The following is a 25292-nucleotide window of genomic DNA, read 5'->3' on the forward strand; positions in this document are numbered from 1 at the left end:
AAATGAACTTCTCGTCTGCGGCAGAGGTAGGTTTTGGTCTCGCCCTCCTGGGACGGCCTTCATGAGAGACAGTTTCATTATGGTGCTTGACGGATTTTGCAAATGCACTTGACAATACTGTTCCTGCAAGAACTATTACAGAAAGGCTGACCTCTGTGTCTTACAATAACAACTAACTTTTGTTTTTGTTTGTTGTTGTTACGTAATTACCGAATTCCATATGTGTTATTTTAGTTAGAAAAAGTAGTTTTGAAATCCCCAGTATTGTTGGAGAATGTAGAAAATAAATCAAAACAAAAACAAAGAAATTTGCAAGTGACCCCAAACTTTTAAACGGTAGTGTATATATACTGTATATAATGGTATTTGTAATTAATTGTCCTATAAATGCATGTGCCCATTGTCTTTCTGGTGCGCAGGTGCTACAGTATTTTAAAATGTTTTTTATAGCCCCGCCTCTTGACCCCGCCCCACTGTGTAGACCAACTTTAATTAGGAAAAGACTGATTTATAAAACGTTTCTTTTTTTCATATAATATAAATATAAATAAATAAGCTCCATAAATAAAGTTTAGGAGGACTCTATTATAATATATCTCATTAGGAAGCTCGTGTGCCGGTGTGATGACGACGCTCTGGTTATTATTAGTGTTAAAATGATTAATAAACGTATTTATAGTGAACCTGTTGCGCTCGTGACATGTGCGAGGCGATAACAGCACTCTTGGCTCGTGCGCCCGGTTTCCAGACAGTGACGCTGTCCGCCATTCTCAGCCGATTACAGAGAGAGAGGGAGAGAGAGAGAGAGTGCGCGTGGCCGGTCATGCGCGCTCCCGTCCTGTGACTTTGTACCGGTGCATCTGGACTTCTCGGACACGCTCCTCGGGTCTGCGCTCTCTTATTAACGGGTTCCTCTTTTTTTGTTTAAATCATGTATATACGTATTTAATTGATGTAAGCAGTTAATTAAAATTTTTTTTAATTAGGTTGTTGATTTGTTGCCAGTGCGCGCGTGTCTGCTTGCGCGTATAAGCGCGCGTGAGAAAAGTCTACCGTGGAAGCGGAGTGGCGGAGAGTCGCGCGCGCGGAAACGGTGCCGGTTATGTAAGCAGGCGCTCGCGAGTGGAACGGGTCAGACCCTGAGCGACTCCGGTGTGTGTGTGTGTGTGTGTGTCAAGATCAGCTCGTCTCGCGCTCCGGTGAGTATGCACGGGTTGTGTTGTTTTCTGCGCGCGCAGGAGAGCTGTCATCTCGCGCGCTTTAACCCGCGACCGGGCTCTCACGCGCGGAAATAAAACGTCTTTCTCCCTCTCTCTCTCTCTCTCTCTCTCATTCTGCCTGTCTTTCTGCCTGTCTTTCTGTCTGTCTCTTTGTCTGTCTGTCTTTCTGTCTGTCTTTCTATTTGTCTGTCTGTCTGTCTGTCTTTCTTTCTGTCTCTCTGTCTGTCTTTCTTTCTGTCTTTCTGTCTCTCTGTCTTTCTTCCTGTCTGTCTTCCCTTCTGCCTGTCTCTCTCTATGTGCTTTATGTTTTATTTCTTTGCATGTGAAACCTCACACATACTTTAAAATCACTATTCTGTAACTAAGTGTTTCTGTAACAGGATTGTTGTTTGTAATTAAACTAATGTACCTTACTTTACATGTCATATCAAAGGTACATCTGTAACCATGGCAACCGGTGCTGACACCCCATGCCTGAATCCCCCCAAACAACCATGCCAGTCTTCCTCCTATATGTACACTCGCTCTTCCTTTAAGTGACTTTAATACTTAGTTTGAAAGTGTGTGATGTAATGAAAAAAAAAAAAAACTGTCGCTGTTACAACACATGACTTTGTTAAGCCTCCCTCTGTGATGTCATGCCCCTGATTTCATGGTGAGCGCGTGCTTTGTGCATACATAACACGCTGAACTCGGTTACCCACTTTTAGCACTATAGCACGCAGGTCCCCCCTGTGGATGGGCTGTTTCTATAGAAACGATAAGCACAAATGCAAGTTACTGCTAAAGGAAATTCATCAACAATCACAAAACTTTTTTCTTTACTTTTAGTTTTCTTTTAGAAAATCGTTCAGGAAAAATTTCCGTTCTCTGATTGTTTGCGCTTTGACCGGGTTGGATCATCATTTAGACCTGGATTTATGATGCGGTTTCGGTCGCTTCAAGTCAAGTCATGTCAAGTGAGCTTTTATTGTCATTTTAACCATACAGTAGACAGTGAAATGAAAAAGCATTCCTCCAGGACCAAGGTGCTGCATAAAACATAAATAAATAAAAAATAGCTAAGATGAAACTTAATTAGCTAACTAGCTTAGACAACAAATTTACACCATAAATGAACAACTATACAAAAAGACAAAGACCAACACCGTTTCATTGCATTTTCCAGATGTTCTTGTGAATTTACCTGCAAAATGAAGATTACGTATTTAATTTACTCGCTTATATAAAAAAAGGATGTTTTTACAGTTGAAAGAAAATTCACGTAGTTCTAAGAACAGGTTCTTATCCGTGACCCTTATCCTTATCATTCCGTCTGATTGCCTGTTTGCGTCCAGTTTAATTAAACCAGATGTTTCAGTACAAACTCAGGAGATCAGAGTGACCAAACACCATGGGACCAGCTTGGCTATGACGCATAAGGCGGAACGGCTGAATTCACTAATTTCATGCATTTTGTGTGTGTGTGAGTGTGCATACTTGTGTGGGTACGTGTGTGTGTACATGTGTGTGTGTGTGTGTGTGTTAGGTAAGGCCAGTGTTACGCAGCTTTTCTGAATCTGGGTTACTGGGCCATCACAGACAGGCCAGGCAGCATGACCAGCCATGCAGAAATGAACCTAAGCCTGCTGTTCTCGTGGCAGTACACGCCTGAAGGTGCGCTGGCCCTTTAAGAGCTGTGACTGATTCTTGGGTATTGCTCTGCTACAACACGCAGGATCATTCAATCCCACGCAGTGAGACCAGTGTAATTAATAATCCAAATAAATATAAGGGGCATGAATCTTTCTTGAGATTAAAAACGTTTTATAAGCAAAGGAGTGCAAAAAACAACAACGGTTGAAGCAGGAAGTAAACAATTCACTTTATTGGAAAAAACATGCAACAGATTCAGATCCGTTCTAGACTAGAATGAGCTGTAAGGAAATAAAGTCCTCTGAAACACTATGTCAGAACTTCTGTCTCGGTGTCTGCCCCGTTTTATTCCCCTGAGGTAATAAAGAAAGTGTGTATTGAATTGTATTTAACGTGTATGGAGGGAGTCTCCAGTACCAGAGCTTTGTAAACGCAACTTAAAATTTTCTTTCAAGTTTTAGCTAAATGTCTCGATCGACTCGTGACTTGCGACTCACATCTCTCACGTATAGATTGGTCCCGTGTCGCTTCGACGTGGATAATCATGGCTTCTGCTTCCTGTAACCTGTCTGATTTTGACCTACATTTGCTCAGTAGTTTTTTTACTTCGAGGCACAAAGACGCGGCGAGCTTTATCACGCCCGGCTCTCAGGGTCGTTAGATAAGAAGCTGCAGGAGAGACGGGAGAGCACGCCGCACAGCTCACACTCACTACATGATAAGAGTGTGGAGTTGTGACTAATCTCCATGTCTCGCGTTATCACCTATCCATGTTTCCTGCTTCCTTAAAAGCAACCTCAGAAGCTGAAAAAATGCAGGCTGTTAGCATTAATGACTCATTACCTGACTCTACTCAGGTAGACGAGACACTTTATGGTGCTGGCCGTGTCGTCATGCTTTTACTAAAACCCTCGGGAACCTTCAGCTGGATTATAAACACCAGCAGTCAGTCAGTCAGTCAGTTATCAGGACGAGCTTCTAGAATTTTCGAGGAAGTGTTTTTAGAGTCAGAGTTCTGCTCCACCACACTCCACTCCACTCTCCACTCCATCACACTCCACCACATTCCACTCCACTTTACTCCACTTCACTCCACTCCACTTCACCACACTCCACCACACTCCACCACACTCCACCACACTCCACCACACTCCACCACACTCCACTCCACTCCACCCCACTCCACTCCACTCCACCACACTCCACTCCACTCCACTCCACTCCACTCCACTTCACTCCACTCCACTCCACTTCACCACACTCCACCATACTCCATCACACTCCACTCCACCATACTCCATCACACTCCACTCCACCATACTCCACCACACTCCACTCCACTCCACTCCACTCCATTCCACTCCACTCCACCACACTCCACTCCACCACACTCCACTCCACCATACTCCACTTCACTCCACTCCACCACACTCCACTCCACTTCACTCCACTCCACTCCACTTCACTCCACTCCACTTCACTACACTCCACTCCATCACACTCCACTCCACTCCACTTCACTCCACTCCACTTCACCACACTCCACCATACTCCACTTCACTCCACTACACTTCACTCCACCACATTCCACTTCACTTCACTCCACTCCACCACACTCCACTCCACTCCACCACACTCCACTCCACTCCACCACACTCCACTCCACTCCACCATACTCCACTCCACCACACTCCACTCCACTCCACCACACTCCACTCCACTCCACTTCACTCCACTCCACTCCACTCCACTTCACCACACTCCACCATACTCCATCACACTCCACTCCACTCCACCATACTCCATCACACTCCACTCCACCATACTCCATCACACTCCACTCCACCATACTCCACCACACTCCATTCCACTCCACTTCACCATACTCCACTTCACTCCACCATACTCCACTCCACCATACTCCACTCCACTCCACCATACTCCACCACACTCCACTCCACTCCACTTCACTCCACCACACTCCACTGCACCACATTCCACTTCACTTCACTCCACTCCACCACACTCCACTCCACTCCACCACACTCCACTCCACTCCACCACACTCCACTCCATTCCACTCCACTCCACCATACTCCACTCCACCACACTCCACTCCACTCCACCACACTCCACTCCACTCCACTTCACTCCACCACACTTCACTCCACCACATTCCACTTCACTTCACTCCACTCCACCACACTCCACTCCACTCCACCACACTCCACTCCACTCCACCACACTCCACTTCACTCCACCACACTTCACTCCACCACATTCCACTTCACTTCACTCCACTCCACCACACTCCACTCCACTCCACCACACTCCACTCCATTCCACTCCACTCCACCATACTCCACTCCACCATACTCCACTCCACCACACTCCACTCCACTCCACCACACTCCACTCCACTCCACTTCACTCCACCACACTTCACTCCACCACATTCCACTTCACTTCACTCCACTCCACCACACTCCACTCCACTCCACCACACTCCACTCCACCACACTCCACTCCACTCCACCATACTCCACTCCACCACACTCCACTCCACTCCACCACACTCCACTCCACTCCACCACACTCCACTCCACTCCACCACACTCCACTCCACTCCACCATACTCCACTCCACCCCACTCCACTCCACTCCACCACACTCCACTCCACTCCACTTCACTCCACTCCACTCCACTCCACTTCACCACACTCCACCATACTCCATCACACTCCACTCCACTCCACCATACTCCATCACACTCCACTCCACCATACTCCATCACACTCCACTCCACCATACTCCACCACACTCCACTCCACTCCACCACACTCCATTCCACTCCACTCCACCATACTCCACTCCACTCCACCATACTCCACTCCACCATACTCCACTCCACTCCACCATACTCCACCACACTCCACTCCACTTCACTCCACCACACTCCACTGCACCACATTCCACTTCACTTCACTCCACTCCACCACACTCCACTCCACTCCACTCCACCACACTCCACTCCACTCCACCACACTCCACTCCATTCCACTCCACTCCACCATACTCCACTCCACCACACTCCACTCCACTCCACCACACTCCACTCCACTCCACTTCACTCCACCACACTTCACTCCACCACATTCCACTTCACTTCACTCCACTCCACCACACTCCACTCCACTCCACCACACTCCACTCCACTCCACCACACTCCACTTCACTCCACCACACTTCACTCCACCACATTCCACTTCACTTCACTCCACTCCACCACACTCCACTCCATTCCACTCCACTCCACCATACTCCACTCCACCATACTCCACTCCACCACACTCCACTCCACTCCACCACACTCCACTCCACTCCACTTCACTCCACCACACTTCACTCCACCACATTCCACTTCACTTCACTCCACTCCACCACACTCCACTCCACTCCACCACACTCCACTCCACCACACTCCACTCCACCACACTCCACTCCACTCCACCATACTCCACTCCACCACACTCCACTCCACTCCACCACACTCCACTCCACTCCACCACACTCCACTCCATTCCACTCCACTCCACCATACTCCACTCCACCACACTCCACTCCACTCCACCACACTCCACTCCATTCCACTCCACTCCACCATACTCCACTTCACCACACTCCACTCCACTCCACCACATTCCACTCCACTGCACCACACTCCACTCTACTTTACTTCACCACACTCCACTCCACCACACTGCACAACACTGCACCATACTCCACTCCATCATGCTTCACACCAATCCATGTCACTTCCATCTATTCCACTATACTCCACTCTATAATTAATACAGTTACTAGAACCAATAACCATCAGTACACCCCGTTGTAGCCTGAGTGCTGAGTAAGTGAACAGGAAGAAAGAGAGAGAAAGTAAGAAAGTACTGGGCTTTATGTAACAGCTGCACATACAACAAGAAATATTGCATGGGTAAGAGGGCGGTTATGTTTGAAGGGTTTCTGATTGGTGTGTGTGTGTGTGTATGTGTGTGTGTGTGTGTTTGTGCGTGTGTGTGTACGCATGTACTGGCTAACGGAGCAAACACGAGGAGAGATGACTCTCATGACTCCAGATGGAATGTGTGGTATCCGTGTCACCACCGTACGCGATGTTCAGCCAGTGTCCTCTCAGCAGCGATACACACACACACTCTGTCCTGTCCCCTCTCTCTCACACACACTCGTCTCCTCCTCCCTTCATCATTCTCTCTTCCATTCTCCAAATCTTTACTTTTATTCTGCCGTGTCAGCGGGCGGGATCAGTGACAGCTTCACGATGTTACCATGACAACAAGAAAACACGCCCAGGAGAGAGTACTGAGAGAAGTGTGTGTGTGTGTGTGTGTGTGTGTGTGTGTGGTTGGTCATGATTAGGTGTCACAGTGGGTCAGAATATCACTGATGTGATGCCACACCCTGCTGCCACGCCCCCATCTGTCCACGGTGAGAGAGAGGAAGTTTTGTGTGTGTGTGTGTGTGTGTGTGTGTGTGCACGAATGTGTGTGACCTACATATACACAGAAAATCTTACTGTGTAGGTGCAGATGAGTAACCGAGCTATTATATCCACACACACACACACACACACACACACACACACACACACACACACACACGAAATCAAGCCAACACTACACAGCAGGTGTTCTAAAGAAACTCGGTAACAAAAAAAAATACATTTTACTCCGCGTGTGTGTGTGTGTGTGTGTGTGTGTGTGTGTGTGTGTGTGTGTGTGTGTGTTGGCTTAATTATAGTCTCTCCTTTACACAAATTAGTTCGTACCTTTTTATTGTACAGAATAGAACTCTCTCTCTTTGTCTCTCATACACACACACACACACACACACACACACACACACACACACACACACACAAAGGCTTTTACTCGATCTAATGTGAGGTGATGAGGTAATTAATTTAGCTGAGCCAGAGTGCCATCAGATAATTACACTTCTGACAGAGAAACGTACTGCCCCCCCCTCTCTCTCACACACACACACACACACACACACACACACACACACACAGAAGATTGGATTCTGTTTCTTTGTGATGTATAAGAGGTAACAGAAAAATTTTGTTGAACAAAGTTGGGGGGAAGCAGAAGTGTTTGAATAAGTGTGTGTGTGTGTGTGTGTGTGTGAGTTCTTTTGTGATGTCAGAGATAAGAAGAAGAACCCTCAGATTAATTTTTTAAATGTTTTCATTCCTTAATTTCATTAATGAAGAAGTGAAACCTTTGATATATCTCTCATGAAGATGAAACAGCTACCTTTAATCCTTTGTGATGTCACCAAGGAGACGAGTAGAAGGCGATGTTTTTTTAAGGAAGACTGGGTTGGAACGTTGAGGGAACGTTGAGGTCAACCTTTGGGAAAAAACAAGGAAGAAGTAGAAAAAGAAGAACCTCGGTTTGTTGGGACAAAAATACTTTTCTGTAACGTCATACAGGACGTCATGAGCAAGATGGCAGAAGCTCGGTTCCTCTGTGACATCATTAAGGAGGAGGTGGAACCACAGGATGACCTCCTCCACTCTTTAAAAACACTTGTTCTTCTGGGTTTGTTCATGTTTCTCGGATCCTTATGGAAAGCCGTTTACCTCTGTGTCGTAAAAAGTGTAATCTAATCTAATCTAATCTAATCTAATAAAGATGCAGTTTAAAGGCAGGTCGTGTTAAAAGTGAGAAACTGAGTGGCAGGGAGATGCTTTATTGTTCTTGTGTGTGTCGGAGATCTTTCCCTTCCTTGTTTCCTTCCTCATGTCTCCTCTGGAAATGAGCACTCAGTCCTAAATCTTAAGACACACACACACACACACACACACACACACACAGACCTGACAGTTTTCCAATACAGTAATGATACACACTGGTTAGTGTCTTCGGCTCCCTGTAGCCTTATACCTGCACTTTGTTGTTTGTGTTTCTCTCGGCGTCTGGAGGAAGCAGTGAGTCGTAATTAGTTATTAATTAACAGGCGGAACACAACAAGAAGTCAGAGGAGTGTAAGTAAACAAAAGTGCCAGTGTGATAGCGGAGTCAGAGCTAGCAACACCGAGTTAGCGGATTCTGTCTCACTTCCCTACACGGCAAGAAATCGAATTTTGGTTAGCCGCGACGCTTTTGGAGCTTAATTTCGTCTCCAGCAGGAGGCGCCAGACGGATTAGCGTAACGCCTCTGCCTGGTAAGACGTCCAGTTAGCACAGGGATGTGAGCGGTCACCTCCGAGTGGCGCAGTGGTAAAGTGCTCACCCTATCATCCGGAGATCGCTGGTTCAAACCCCGGGTGATGCTGTAACCTCTCACAGCCGGAGGCACAGAGAGAGCTGATTGGCCGAGCTCTCTCAGGGGGGAGGGATGAGAGGTACTCAGTGCTCCCACATTAATCACGGCTCTACAGCCAATCAGGGGCGTCTGTGAGCTCGCGCACGTAGAAGGAGCGGCTAGCGCTCTCCTCCGAGTGTGTGACTCCGCCCCTAACGGTGCGTGAGCAAGCAGTTCGAAAAGATGCGGTCGGCTGACGCTGCGCGGTTCGGAGGAAACACATGATAGTCTTCGCCCTCCCGACTGAGTGGTAGTAGTAGCCTTGATGTGGGAGCCCCCTAGTGACGGGGAGGAATTGGCTACACGACTAGATTGGGGAGAAAATTTGAACCCCCCCCCCCCCCCCCCCCCACAAAAAAAAGGATGTGAGCGGTCACAGGGTTTATACCTGCCTTTACCACGTTAAGATTACACATAACACTATGTGTGTGTGTGTTCCCTTAACAAAGTTAAAGTCTTCTGGTTTTAATAAGTTTAAGTTTAAAAGCAAACAGCTTATCCTTCTTCTTGTTTTTACGGCGGTTAGCGTTCAGTAAGTTGCATTACCGCATAAACATGAAGTCGACTCTCATCACACTCGGCCTCGTTACAGTGTAGACACAGGCCAGCTAGTTCAAATAACGTTAGCTTATAAATCCTAACGTAGGAACGAATCAGGCTGTTGCATGAGGTAACCAATATGATTGCCAGGCTCCGCCTCCCGTCTTAAACGTGCACGTGATTGGCCATCTGACTGTGTCTATTTGACTGAAAGTAAAGAGAGAGAGACAGAGTGTAGCTCCTCCCCCTCTCCCGGAGCACAGCCAGTGGGGATGGGAATCAATACGATTATTGCCATAATTCTATGCTAATTCGATTCGTATCGTGATTCTTTAGGTTTCATGATTTATATTCATTTATATTTATATTTTTACTACAATATTTTGTTCAAGTTTAGCCAATAATTCGTTCCTGCCACACAGGACGCTGTGCTACGTGCCAGTGTGGCACCAACTGCAGGATGGTAAAGGAACTGCAACATATTAATAACTTAAATGCAAACATATTTAAATGTAAAGTTTTTGTTTTTTACAGTGTGGCGATGCATGAAGTTCCACACAAAAGACCCGCGATACGTCACTGAATTGTTTTTTTCTTTCTTTCTTCCCCACCTTTAATGATTAGCATCATTCAACATATTGCGTTTTTTTTTCTATATTCCATTAAAACTTAATTAATGTCTTACTTTAATGTCTAAACATTAAACTCACAACATGCGATAGAAATGTGTGGCGCCGAAAAAAACAAAACGGCATAATTTCTGTTAGCCAGGAGGACATTTTACTGTATTTTGAGATGATTTGCATTTTTTCTAAAACATTTTTTGTTGTGACAACTCACCCACAGGTAACTCGGGTTTAAACGTAAAGCTCCGCCCACTGAAGACAGCGATAGTGTGGTTAGCTCTGTGGCCTTGCACCTCCAGGGTCCGGGTTCGATTCCCGTCTCGGGGTCTGTGTCCAGTCCAAATACGTGCAGGTTAGGGGAGTTCTTAACAGAGGCGGATCAGATTAAAGCACGACATGATATTAGACCGCGCCGTCATGTAGGCGCGGCTGGGGGGAACTGACATCGGCGGGGGAACAGTACATGAAATAAAGATAAAAAAAAAATATATATATATATATATATATATATATATATATATATGTAATATAATATATATCTGGGGTTAGCGTCCAAGTGATGGAAAAGGAAGTGTATTACAATTGTGTCGCTTTTGCTTAATAGTGCAAATGTAAGGTCACACACACACACACACACTGCAGTAATGCTTCAAGCTCGCGCATAACTTAGCCGGAATAAAAGCAAATACGGTTTTATTTCGTATCCTTAAAAAATAAATAAATAAATAAATAAATAAGTAAAAATCCTAGCGAGAGAATTCCGTGATTCTGTTGGAGAAAGTGCTAGAACACAGAACGAGTTCAGGAGTTGATCGCAGCCCTGCAGAAACACAGCGGTTCCTGATTTCATATGTGGTTTGTTTTGTACGTGTGTATTTTAAAACAGACGCCGTGTATTTGTGGTGTGAGAGCAAAAATCTGCGCTGAGTGTGCAACCTGGTGAACACACACTCTCTCTGTCTTTGCTGTTCTACTGACCCACATTCAGCAGTGAGCAGTGTGTGTGTGTGTGTTTGTGTGAGTGTGTGTGTGTGTGTGTGTGTGTGTGTGTGTGTGTGTGTGTGAGTGTGAGTGTGTGTGAGTGTGTGTGTGTGTGTGTGTGTGTGTGTGTGTAAGTGTGTGTGTGTGTGCACTCTCACAGTCATCCAGCTCAGATGCGAAGCAAACATGAGTGTCAGAGTCAGACATTCAGTGCATGTACGTGAGGAAGGAAGGAAGGAAGGACGGATGGAAGTAGGTCACGGTAGAAGTTCTGAGAACCAGCTGATTCCGTCGTAGATGTCTGATGTTCTTGCCGTCACCGTGGCGACGTTCCATTATTCTGATCCGTAAAAACATGACGTCTGCTCTGTTCACGGAATAAAAAGATATAAAAAATAAAATCCAATCAGTACCGGTAATGGTCCGTGATTTAAATAAAGAGGAAGGAAAAGGCAAAGAGAGGGATGAGAAGAAAGATGGAAAGAAAAGTAGAACAGGGGAACAAGTCAAGAAAAAAGGAAAGCAAAAGAGAAAAGAATAAGGGGGTAAAATTAACAGAGAATGAGAATGGAAGTGCGGTGAAAAAATATAAATAAAAGAAGTAAGGAAAACAGAAAGTGAAACGAGAAAGAGGAAATGAAAGTGAAAGGGAAGAGAGTAGGCAAGGAAGAAAGGAAATTAGAAAAAAAAGATGGAAAGAAACGTCAAAAGAGGAAGAAGGGATAATAGGAAGAAGAAATTAAATAAAGAACAAATGGGACAAAAGATGGCAGGAGAGAAGGGTAAGAAAAAGGTAAGAAAAAAGAGAAAAAAAAGATAGAGGTGATGTAACAAAAAAGAGCTGATAAAGATGTAGTATGTGGAGGATAAGGAATAAAAAGAAAAGCAGATGAAGGAATAAGAGCGAGTGAGAAAGAGGTAATGGAGACAGGAAGAGAAGCAAAGGGACAAGGTGATAGGAAAGAAAAACAAGAAGAAGATAAAACACAAAGATAGAAAGTAATAACAAGTTTAAGAAAGACATAAAGAATGTACAAAGAAATAAAAGGAAAAGAAAAAAAGAATGAATGAAAAAAGAGAAGAAGGGAACGAGGGTGGTAAAGGGGACAGGCTGTGAGGTGAAGTGTGTTTAGTGACCTGAATAAACTCCTCGGTGTCCATGTGCTGAGATCACCACGCATGATGCAGCGGTCGTCATGGCGACCGGACGGATGCGAGCAGTTTGTTTCCCTTTACAGTGACGCCATCTAAGAAAGAAAAGATGAATCACAGGCTGGCTTTTAGCGCTTCGTCACAATCGCGGCACACTTTGTAAACGCGCTGCGATTAATCACACGGCCGTTACTACTGACTGCTGAAAACCACACGGCTCGTCAACCGAGTCACAGAGAGCGAAGCATGTTAGCGTTCCAAGCTCGGAGGTTTCAGCTGAGAGCGAGTGCTCAAGTGTGTGTGTGTGTGGGGGGGGAGGGGGGGTAGTGGTGTATTGTTAGTAGTTGCGTTCTTTAGTAGGTGTGTATTGCCAGTAGTTTTGCATATTAAGGAGTTGTAAGTCGTCAGTAGTTGCTTGTGTGCTTTTAGAGAAACTGTGTTTCCAGTAGTTGTGTGTCCTTAGTAAATGTTTCTTTTTAGTAGTTGTGTGTATCAAAATGCCTTTTTAGTAGGTGTGTTGTTATGAGTAGTTTTATTCTCTAGTGGTGATGTGTTGTCAGTAGTTATGTTATTTAGTAGGTGTGTATTGTCAGTAGTTGTGTTCTTAAGTAGTGGTTTATTGTCAGCAGTTGCGTTCTTTAGTAGGTGTCTATTGTCAGTAGCTGTGTTCTTTAGTAGGTGTGTATTGTTAGTAGATGCATTCTTTAGTAGGTGTGTGTTGTCAGTAGTTGTGTTCTTTAGTAGTGGTGTATTGTCAGTAGTTGTTTTCTTTAGTAGGTGTGTTTTGTCAGTGGTTGTGTTCTTTAGTAGGTGTGTATTGTCAGTAGTTGTGTTCTTTAGTAGTGGTGTATTGTCAGTAGTTGTGTTCTTTAGTAGTGGTGTATTGTCTAGTAGTTGTGTTCTTTAGTAGTGGTGTATAGTCAGTAGTTGTGTTCTTTAGTAGGTGTGTATTGTTAGTAGTTGTGTTCTTTAGTAGGTGTGTATTGTCAGTAGTTGTGTTCTTTAGTAGTGGTGTATTGTTATTAGTTGTGTTCTTTAGTAGGTGTGTATTGTCAGTAGTTGTGTTCTTTAGTAGGTGTGTGTTGTCAGTAGTTGTGTTCTTTAGTAGGTGTGTTTTGTCAGTAGTTGCTTTCTTTAGTAGGTGTGTTTTGTCAGTGGTTGTGTTCTTTAGTAGGTGTGTTTTGTCAGTAGTTGTGTTCTTTAGTAGTGGTGTATTGTCAGTAGTTGTGTTCTTTAGTAGTGGTGTATTGTCAGTAATTGCGTTCTTTAGTAGTGGTGTATTGTCTAGTAGTTGTGTTCTTTAGTAGTGGTGTATTGTCAGTAGTAGTTCTTTAGTAGGTGTGTATTATTAGTAGTTGTGTTCTTTAGTAGGTGTGTATTGTCAGTAGTTGTGTTCTTTAGTAGTGGTGTATTGTCAGTAGTTGTGTTCTTTAGTAGTGGTGTATTGTCAGTAGTTGTGTTCTTTAGTAGGTATGTGTTGTCACTAGGTATGTGTTTTCAGGAGTTGTGTTCTCATGTAGGTGTAAGTTGTCTGTAACATTTTGCTTTTATTAGATGTGTCTTGTCAGTAGTTGCGATCTCTGGATGTATCGCCAGTAGTTGCGTTCTTTGGGTGTATTGTCAGTAGTTGTCTTCTTTAGTAGGTATGTGTTATCAGTAGTTGCATTCTTTACTAGGTGTGTATTGTCAATAGTTGCTATTTTTAAGTGGTGTGTTGTCAGTAGTTGTTTTCTTTAGTAGGTATGTGTTTTCAGTAGTTGTGTTCTTTAGTAGTGGTGTATTGTCAGTAATTGCGTTCTTTAGTAGTGGTGTATTGTCAGTAGTTGTGTTCTTTAGTAGTGGTGTATTGTCAGTAATTGCGTTCTTTAGTAGGTGTGTGTTGTCAGTACTTGTGTTCTTTAGTAGGTGTGTGTTGTCAGTAGTTGTGTTCTTTAGTAGGTGTGTATTGTCAGTAGTTGTGTTCTTTAGTAGGTGTGTGTTGTCAGTACTTGTGTTCTTTAGTAGGTGTGTATTGTCAGTAGTTGCTTTCTTTAGTAGGTGTGTTTTGTCAGTGGTTGTGTTCTTTAGTAGGTGTGTTTTGTCAGTAGTTGTGTTCTTTAGTAGTGGTGTATTGTCAGTAGTTGTGTTCTTTAGTAGTGGTGTATTGTCAGTAGTTGTGTTATTTAGTAGTGGTGTATTGTCGGGTAGTTGTGTTCTTTAGTAGTGGTGTATTGTGGGTAGTTGTTCTTTATAGGTGTTTTAATAGGTGTTTTTAGGTTAACATTTTTACAAGATTTTTTTACAAGTTGTGTGCCTTTAAGATGTGAATTTTCTGTGTGTGTGTGTGTGTGTGTGTGTGTGATGTAAATATATATTCTGTGACATAAGATGATGTGTATGGATGTTATGTGTTTGTGTGTGTGTGTGTCTACATGGTCCCTGCTAAGCCTTTAGTTACGTTGAACAGGCAATAAGCACACTCTCTAACCTGATATAATGTGTGTGAGTGTGTGTGAGAGTGTGTGTTGCTCCCCACGCTGACCTACTTTCCCTGTAGCGACCGGTGCAGCGTTGCTCTGCAGAGAGCAGGATCACTGTGTCTGTGATCATCTCCTCCTCCTCTCACTGTGTTTGTGGCTGTGTTTGCATCAGAGGGTGTGTGTACGTGTGTGTCAGGGTGTGTATGTGTGTTTGTGTGCATGCTTATTTAAGACCAGTTGTGTGTTAATTAAAAATGTCGGCTGAAGTATGGTTAGACTTGGGAATACGATTTACCCGTGTAACAGCGTCAGGTAAAGAAGGGCTGTGTGTGTGTGTGTGTGTGTGTGTGTGTGTGCAAACAGAAATACACTCACTCTGGGCATTTTCCTGTTCCTGATTCTGCTGTCTGGCAGTGGGTGTCTTTACAGTAGGTGTTTTTTTTTTCAGCAATTATGTGTCTTTCTGTTTTCTTTTCCCAGAGTGTTCAGTACTTGTGTGTTTTCAGTAGTTGTATTTTTCGAGTTCGTGTTTTCAGTAGTTTGTGCACACATTGCTCAGTAGGTGTGTTTTCAGATTTGTATTACAAGTGAAAATGTCAGTGTTTGTGTGTTATCAATTATTATTATTATTTTTTTCAGTAAGTTGTCAGTTGCCCTGTTTTCAGTACTTGCGTGTTTTTAGTACTCCTGTGTTTTCATCAATCGAGCAATGTTTTTTTTACTAGTTTTATTTTCGCAAGTATGTGACGATGTGATGTCATTTTTGTAGCACAGGAAATGTTTTACATCAGGTGTCGTTCTGTCAGCACGTATCCGTGTGTGTGTCTGTGTGTTGTCAGCAAGTGTGTATTTTCAGCAAATGTATATCTACAGTTGTCTTTCCAGTACTTGTGTTTTTAATAGGCTTATTAAGTAGGTGTGTGTTGTCAGTAGTTGTGTTCTTTATTAGTAGTATTTTCTTCTAGTACTTGTGTTCAATATATATAAATTTGTATGACTTTATTTGTTTTCAGCAGTTGTGTGTGTCCCAGTACCTGTGCGTTTCTGAATGTGTATTGTCAGTACTTTTCCTGTTCACTGGTTTCAGTACTGACACACCCACACACCTAGATCGACACGTGTGTTTTGAGTTGTCTGTTTTTAGGTATAATAGTATAAGCTTTTTCTTTTTCAGTAGTTTGGTCGTTGTGTGTTTTCGTTAGGTCTGTATTGTCAGTAGTGATGTAATGGTTCGCACTGTTGCCTGGCACCTCCAGGTATGGATTTGATTCCTGCCTGTGTGTGTGTGTGTGTGTGTGTGTGGAGTTTGCATATTCTCCCTGTGCTTGGTGGGTTTCCTCCGAGTTCTTCGGTTTCCTTCCACAGCCCAAAGACCTGTTTTATTGCCCGTAGTGTGTGAATGAGTGTGTGAGTGTTGACCGGAGGTCCTACCACGTAAAATGGAAATTGGATAAAATGGTCCCTGGTTGGACTACAGAGGTTTGTAGATGGATGGATGGATGGATGGATGGATGGTATTGTCAGTAGTCACACGAGTGTGTATTTTTTCAGGTTGAAAGGTTTGGCTTTAAGGTCTAAGCTCTTGAAATGATAATAAATTTGAAATGATAAGCTGTTACTAGACGCTACATTCCCGTCCCCAATACTACTCTAACCAAGCAGAAAAATCCAGTTATCCAATTCCAAACATGCGAGTGTGTGCAGTGTGTGTGTGTGTGTGTGTGTGTGTGTGTGTGAAGGCCTCATCACACACCCCTCATGATGCCCTTGGACTTCGGCTATAGTTTGTTGTACAGCGTGTTTCTCGCTGCAGAGACGAAGTGCTGACGCGGCGACCTTCAGGTCAAGGCAACACAATCACTGAGACTAAACATCTGTATGTTTATCACTACGCAAACTGTAAGGTAAAATTCGGAGTGTTCCTGTGTGTCTGAACCTCAGTCAGTGAGATTATTATCCATCAGACCCAGATAAAGAATAAATCAGATATTAGACTTTATTGTTACAGTCGATGGACCGGTGATGGAGATTTTCTGGATCTCTTTGGGTCTCTGGATCTGGCGTTTGTTGTCCCATAATCTCCTGTTTCTTGCTAAAGGATCACTGCTGTCTACTTAGCATGAGCCTGTGTGTGTGTGTGTGTGTGTGTGTGTGATGTGTTATGGGTGAGTCAGAAAGTAATTCCTCCTGTCACTGTACCACTAATCCCTGTGTGTGTCATAAGCAACAGGCATCACCCCATGTGACATTAAGCTGTGTTTAATAAGTAGACAAAGGCTTTCCTGATCCTTCAGGCTAGTTGCTGTCTGCTTATTATATCCAAAAGTGGTTTTAGGTTTCCTTTTTCTTTTTTAGGTTTATTTTTTATCGACCACATATTTTTCACATAATTCAGTAGAAAGTTGCTGCAGCCTGTTTTTAATGCAGTCAGTGGTTTTTTTCATGGGGGGTGGCGGAGGGGGGGGGGGTGATGGGTTCAGGTCATGGATCGTGGCTTTTGATCAGGTTAGAGTGGTTAGGCTGGGCGTATTAAGAATCGGGCCGAGTCAGGTTTATGGGGTCATCATGAGGCAGTCTGTGTGTAGACCAAAGTGCTGTACGATCCTAAAATAGCTGCAGACATGGAAACAGACTAGAAAAACAATAATAAGAAAATAAAATGAAATAGAATCCACATTTTCTTAAACAATAAACAATAAAAAAGTCCACCTCGTTGTATAAAATGAGCAATAAATTAAAACAGGAAGCAGAATACCTTGTTACACTGTAGAGTATTAAAAGGTCCTAAGGCGAGATTTAAAAATAGGAAGAGGCGGGGCCTGTCTGATGTACAGGTGCAGGTCAGTCAAAAGTTTAGGGATTGCTGCTTAAATGGCACGATCACCCCCGACTCTTTAACCTAGATTTAGGAACTGTAAAAGCTGATGACTAGACCTGAGAGACCGTCCAGGACAGTGTGGCCTTCAAAGGTCATCAGGAGGCAGGTGAGATACACAGAACCAACTGAAATCATACTGGTGTACATCATCATCAGGAGGCAGGCTGGGTTTCCAGGATCATCATGAGGCAGCCTGGGTCCACAGGGTCATTAGGAGGCAGTCTGGGTTCACAGGGTCATTAGGAGGCAGTCTGGGTTCACAGGGTCATTAGGAGGCAGCCTGGGTTCACAGGGTCAATAGGAGGCAGTCTGGGTCCACACGGTCATTAGGAGGCAGCCTGGGTTTACAGGGTCATTAGGAGGCAGTCTGGGTTCACAGGGTCATTAGGAGGCAGTCTGGGTCCACAGGGTCATCAGGAGGCAGAATGGGTTCTACAGGGTCATTAGGAGGCAGTCTGGGTTCACAGGGTCAGTAGGAGGCAGTCTGGGTTCACAGGGTCATTAGGTGGCAGTCTGGGTCCACAGGGTCATTAGGTGGCAGTCTGGGTTCACAGGGTCATTAGGTGGCAGTCTGGGTCCACAGGGTCATTAGGTGGCAGTCTGGGTCCACAGGGCCAATAGGAGGCAGTTTGGGTTCATAGGGTCATTAGGAGGCAGCCTGGGTTCACAGGGTCATTAGGAGGCAGTCTGGGTTCACAGGGTCAGTAGGAGGCAGTCTGGGTTCACAGGGTCATTAGGTGGCAGTCTGGGTCCACAGGGTCATTAGGTGGCAGTCTGGGTCCATAGGGGCATTAGGAGCCAGTCTGGGTTCACAGGGTCAATAGGAGGCAGTCTGGGTCCACACGGTCATTAGGAGGCAGCCTGGGTCCACAGGGTCATTAGGAGGCAGTCTGGGTTCACAGGGTCATTAGGTGGCAGTCTGGGTTCACAGGGTCATTAGGTGGCAGTCTGGGTTCACAGGGTCATCAGAAGGCAGAATGGGTTCTACAGGGTCATTAGAAGGCAGTCTGGGTTCACAGGGTCATTAGGAGGCAGTCTGGGTTCACAGGGCCAATAGGAGGCAGTCTGGGTCCACAGAGTCATTAGGAGGCAGTCTGGGTCCACAGGGTCATTAGGAGGCAGGCTCTGTCGATACGGTTATCGAGAGGCAGAGTGGAATCTACTGGGTCATCAGAAGGCACGGTTGTTTTGTTGGGCCGTCATAAGACTTGATTGATTCTGAAGCCATTAAGAGACTGGAGAAGAAATAGAGATCAGGCCAGAAGCAAAAGAAAGATCAGAGATTAAGTAAGAGGTGAAAGAGAATGAGGGCAGGATCTGAGCTAATGAAATGCATCATGATAAACAGTCTGAACAGCTGGAAGGGCTCGTTTAACGAGTTATAGTCATGAGATTTCTTTTCCGTGAAGGCATTATTTACAATAATTACTATTCTCACATCCTTGTGGGTGGAGCCGGACATATTTCCTTCCTTTTAATTTAGATAGAACTCGTTTGACTTTGACACTTGGCAGGCAGGAATGAAGCTGAAATTCCTTCAGTTAACCCAGACTGAGATACAGGTGCGATTACGCAGATGCAGTTTCTGTGTGTGCATAACTTTAAAAAGATTTTTTTACATTTATTCCCACTGTTATTTAAAAATAAAAGCCGCACCCCGACTCTTATGTTTGCCTTACTGTATAACCACTGTGTGTGTGTGTGTGTGTGAGGAAGAAAGATGATATTTTTCTACAGCTTGTACTAAGCACAGTGGAACTTCCTGCCCATTTTTGCCTGTCTGGACACTCTCCCTTTGCTCCCAGACAGCGGAGTTAAATTGAACCAAAACCGAACTACTCATAAAGCTGAACTTGAACAACAACTGGCAACGTGTTTACTGTCCTCCAGCATAAACCTTGGTGTCCGTTAGGAATTTCAGTAGATTACATCCTGATCCCAAATGTAGAGAAATTAAAAGCTTTACTGACAAGGTTGCCAGATCTTTTGCCCTGGTTCTGATGCCAGGCAGCTCACGCGACTATCATTCCTGCTAAATAGGACGTTTTATTCGAAGCTGCTGTGGGAAAATCAAAGCCTTGTGTGGAGCGGTCGCTCTCAATTTTTTGATTTTAGGGTTTGGAAGGAGGCTTAATGTGAGATTGACTCGAAAGACGAGTCTGATTTTTTGTTATTGGGGCAAAAAACTTTTGTGTTAATGCATTATTTTTTGATTAACCCTTATTCCGATAAGAGACTAATGCGTTATAATGCAATGTCTACATATTTTATCTTACTGGGACAAGGCCCTAACGTACCTGGGGCGTCGAGTCAAAATCGGACTTTCAATTGTACAGAACGCAGATGTAAGTGTAAAAACTCCCTTTACATCGCCTGCTACACCAATGCAGTTACCCCAGTGCTTGGACCCCATCAGATTAGAAAGTTTGAGGGTGATTTGACCTCCTGCTTCATGTCTGAAACGCCGGCCAGCAAGGAACCCCTTTAACTTCCCAATCATGTGGAAACGTCTTGGAGCGAGGTCAGGACTGGGGGATGTGGCGGTACCTCCCAGCCGAGTTCCTGCAGCGTGCAAGTGGTGTTAGTGAATGATTGTGTGTACGGTTGAGTGACAGATGGTGTGACAGATGCGTCTCTTCCGCATCTGTTGATTTGCAAGTATTCGGCGTTCCACTCGCTGACTGTTCACTGCATTGTTATGTATTTTATTCATGGATGTATTGCCTTCTTTGGAAAGCAATCTTTACACCATTTGAATGTTTTTCACAGTCTCATCACCGTACTGTGACTTGAAGTCAATCACTTTTGTGCCCTCATTCAGCACACATTTCATCAAGTCCTGGTTTGACTTGAACGCGCTTGGTTATGTTATTAAGTTGGGGTGTGACAGAGTGAGAGTTTAGATCAGAGGATCATACTGTGCGTCATGTTCTGTCGTATTTGGGAGGAAAATGAATAAATTGAGTTTATTAGGACAGAGGGTAGCTTTGTTCCACAATTGTTCTTAACTTTGGTTTTTGTTGGCAGGTAAAGGGTTAACGAGGAACAACATGAGTAAACTGTGTGTGTGTGTGTGTGTGTGTGTGTGTAAATGGGAGTGGCTGAAATATAGGTCAAACACACATTTCTTTCTGTCTTCTGTTTATGTTCTTTCAATACCGTGAAATGTGTGTGTGTGTGTGTGTTTACATTCAGTGTATGACTTCAGGACCCTATAGTATTGCATGACCATTTATGGCTGTAAATATATATGCGCTATAAAACTTAAAAGATTTGTGACACTCACCTCGGCCTCTGTTCAACCACAACGTCATTCAAGCACTCAAAACACACACACACACACACACACACACACACACACCCACAAACACACAGTATTAGTTACTAGGAAAAAACGGCATCTCAATTGTCACAAGAGCACCGAAACCCAGAAATCACAAAGAGTTCAGTCGACCGCAAGGCGGCAATTTTTTTATTTTTACCGGCAGTTTAAAGGTTTAAATAACGATCTGCTGGAGTTGACCGTGGAGGGAAAGGCAATGAGCTCTGATCCAAGCTGTTTCTCATTAGGAGAAGGTTCGCTAATGCTTGAAAAGCAAGATTTTTGCCTCCATCTGTTTCTCGAAAGTGTGTGTGTGTTGATTTTGCTCTTGCAAGGCTACTCATATAAAGACGTTGCTTTCCGTTTTATCTCCAGAATAAACACGCTGGTGTTAAAGGTGCGCCTGACAAACACATGCAAGCACACTCCAAGCTCTTGTGCGGTCCTTAACCACGCCCATACACATAGCCCCGCCTCCTAGAATCTGCATGACTAACGATGTGTGTGTGTGTGTGTGTGGTGTTTAATGTATATTTAATATGATGCTACAGAATCCTTCCCTTAATGTTCTTCTCATTGGAGAAAGGGTATAAGCTGACTCATAGGGTGTGTGTGTGTGTGTGTGTGTGTGTGTGTGTGCTGTCAGTGTCCTTTTCTATCAGCCGTGATGTTCGTTTAATGAGGAAATTCATCGCAGCAAGACTTCCTCCGCTTTTATGTGTTTAAGCAGGACCACACACTCGCATACACACACGCACAGAAACACACACACACACACACACACACACACACACACATGCGTATACACACTGACGATGAGCACGATAATTCGTTGTGTTTCTTTAAATTTGGTTAATTTCTATGATTCTACTTTTCTTTCTCTCTTTCTTCCCTGCTCTCCTTTTATCATCTAAAGGCCTGCTCGTGCTCGAGGCTTGGTTTTTCTAGGTCACTCCGCGCCCCGCGGGTGTAGCGTTTCTGCCTCGTCATCAGACGCTGCTTTCATATGCGACTGGTTATTAGTCAGAATTTATCTCCGGTGAACACCTTGGGGGGAAAAAAGATTTCTGCTTAACAACAATCCAGATGGGGATGACAGCGCAGGGTCATGTGATCGTCACGCTGTACAGATTAACACCACTCCGGGTGTACAGTATATGAGGGAAGGGAACCACCAGTCGCCCCTGATACGATATTATCACGATACTTCTGTGCCGATATTTAAGTGGAGGTTGCTAGTTCGAATCCCAGGCGATGGTTTACCGTCCTGCAGCTGAGAGGGTGGAGGGCATGGAGAGAGCTGATTGGCCGAGCTCTCTCAGGTGGGAGGCACTTAGCGCTTTCACACCAATCACAGGTGTCTATGAGGGAACGCAAGCCGAGAGGAAACACATGATAGTCGGCGCCCCTCCCTGACTGGTAGTTGTAGTAGCCTTAATGTGGGTGTGCCTTAATAATGGGTGGGTATTGGATACGATAAAGAAAATCCCCCCAAAATACGGAAATAAAGAAATATCCGAATTCTATTACACTTCTTCCTGATTGTGTTGAAGTTGAGTAATTAAATGTAGCTCGTTCTTTATACCATTAGCTTTCTCACTTAAAACCCTTAAAAGTGCAGCATTTAAACACTACACGCTAACTTCAATTAGCGGAATTAACTTCCACATTGTTACTGAGCAGCGCGTATCTCTGTCCTCCGCCAAAACAAACCCAGCTCACTCGTACCACACGGGATGGAAATGTGTGAATAGTTCAGACTGCGCCACCTCAACTTAACAATGGCCATGCGCTGTGAGCGGCTCCCAATTCACGCGGTTTTTCAGTAATTTAACTCACAGAGTTAAGTGTGTGTGTATTGAGTGGGATTGGGATGAAAAAAATCAGATCGGAGGCGTCGAGGCTGTAAACATGCGTTCTCCGCTCAGTACAGAATCGTTGATCTGAGGCTGATCTTACTTACTCTGACGTCATTTTGGTCATGTCCAATCGATCGATCGGTTCATCTTTATTATAAATGTAAGAATAGTTTTAACAACATGGATTTTGGAGTCGAATGTGAATCAGCACACAGAAGAATGATGATTTATAACTGTATCAATTCCCCCCATCACCCCCCCCCCCCCCCATCATAGTTCCTATACACTTCTCATGTGGGATTAACTTCTTACGGCTCAAGCATAAATGTTACCGTAGAAATGTCGATGTTTACGCCCTCGCTAAGCGTTCACCTCGCTCATGTCAAGGATAAATCATTTCATTAGTAGCGTCAAATAACTTCACATACTTCATTATATTTTTCCTCAAATCCACGCCTCTCACTTATCTCCGTCTTCCTCCTCAAGCCTAGCTTATTTCTTTTGTCTATATTATGTTTTCCAGTTGCCTAGCAACAATGCTCGTGCCATTAAATAGGAATTGTGATTCTAAAATTTGAGAATTTGTGTTTAAAAAAATCTAAAATCCCAATCTAAAGGTTTCTGTCTGGTTTTTGCAGAGCATATTTATTTCACACACACACACACACACACACACACGCGCGCGCGCGCTAAGCTCTTTTCAGATGTGATCGGCAGTGACGCGGTTGTAGCATTTGTATGAGAAAAAAAGAGTTAGTGAAAGCCTGAAGTGGCCGCTCTTCTCCACAGCAGTGTGTCTTGATGGGTTCTTTTCACTCGTGTTGACCCAATTCCAGTTCGATTAGCCGCTCTTTCGCGGTGGCCTTGGAGCCGAGCTCGGTTTTCTGCGCCTGATAAACCTTCGCTTATGGTCTCATGAATAGCATTAGATTACTTTTTGCATTGGTGTGATGTTTAACAAAAAGACTCGAGTGTTTAAGTGGAAATGTTGTGTATTTAACAGACGTCTCATGTTGCTTACATGAGGGGCGTTCAAGTCAATGCTGGACTTTTGAATGCCTGGAATAAAAAAGGGAGAAAAAACTTTCTCTATATAATTCCTTGCTACTCTAATGCACTTATCCCGGGGTTTCACTAGCGTCTGGACACCATTAAGGTAGAAAGTTTTTTTTTTTTACTTCTAAGAGTCTCATGACTGTACTAAGAGTTTCATCTAAGAGTTTCATCACAAGTCCCGGTTTGACTTGAACGCCCCTCATGTATAGGTTATCAATCTTCAACATCAATCGCTTTTTTTTTCATTTTTATTTTATTTTATTTCTCAGGTCCTCCTGACTCAATGGACATAAAGAGGTGACCACCAAAGATGTTAGCATCCCAGTGCCACGTTCATAAGCCAACCGTTTCCAGATGATCCGCTAACTGATAGCATGGAGACCTCAGCCAGCTGGTGAGGACAAGAAAAGCAACTCGAGCGACCTGCTAGTCATCACTGGTTTGGTGGAGGGACAGAAAGCTCCAAGGGTCTGCCAAGTGTACCAGCTTTTACTGGATGCAAATGGGAACCCACAGCCTCCACAGACGGCCTGCGTAGGAGAGGGAGCGAGCATGGACAAGCTTTCCGAATTTGGTGTCCTTTGTCCGTCCAGTGGGAGGGAATGGGAGTAAGTGTTCACTATGCTAATGAAGCTAATCTGATGAAGCAGTGCTAATACTGATACGATCATGTTATTACCCAATGATGCGATCATTATTTATTTATTTTTTCCCAGAACCAGCAGCTGTGTGGACGATTTTTTTGACGAAGATGAGAAGGACAGGGCTAAAAGGTACCGTTTACGCCAACAGGGCCTCGGATGGGCAGTAATAAGCGTTCGTACTAAAACTCCTTATGTCAAAAGATCTCAACATTTTCTCACCTTTCTTTCTTTCTTTCTTTCTTGGTGTTTTTTTCTGTAAAAAAAGATGAGCGCCATTAAATAAGCGTGAGAAAGCCCGGGGCTTTATACAGAGACACAGAAAGACACTAAGGGATGACGAGTGTGTTACGGAGGTGTGACATAGACCTACATCTGTGGAAAAAAATGGGTCGACACACAGATCTTCAGCTATAATAACTGCTCTCTTCATCACTAATACACACACACACACACACACGTCTTTTTTCTTCTTCTTCTGCTTCCTCAAAAGCCTGACATCTCACATGGTTTACATCGTGTATGGACTTTAG

At 44.3% G+C, this 25292-nt stretch overlaps 1 protein-coding gene across 3 annotated transcripts in view; it reads left to right on the forward strand.

The window, feature by feature from the left end:
* The first annotated feature begins 839 nt into the window (after positions 1–839).
* npas2 (neuronal PAS domain protein 2) overlaps positions 840–25292 on the forward strand; it is a 42898-nt gene continuing 18445 nt past the window's right edge. The window contains exons 1-4 of one of the 3 annotated variants that reach the window (XM_053485644.1): positions 840–886; positions 1006–1199; positions 24388–24726; positions 24835–24891. In XM_053485644.1, coding sequence (XP_053341619.1) covers positions 24671–24726; positions 24835–24891 — 113 coding nt within the window. In that variant the 5' untranslated portion in view covers positions 840–886; positions 1006–1199; positions 24388–24670. Of the gene's footprint in view, positions 1200–24387; positions 24727–24834; positions 24892–25292 lie in introns of all 3 variants that reach the window. The other 2 variants (XM_053485643.1, XM_053485645.1) reach the window with 2 other exon arrangements.

The sequence above is a fragment of the Clarias gariepinus genome, chromosome 24 (assembly GCF_024256425.1).
Source record: "Clarias gariepinus isolate MV-2021 ecotype Netherlands chromosome 24, CGAR_prim_01v2, whole genome shotgun sequence".
In the NCBI taxonomy this organism is placed as follows: domain Eukaryota; kingdom Metazoa; phylum Chordata; class Actinopteri; order Siluriformes; family Clariidae; genus Clarias; species Clarias gariepinus.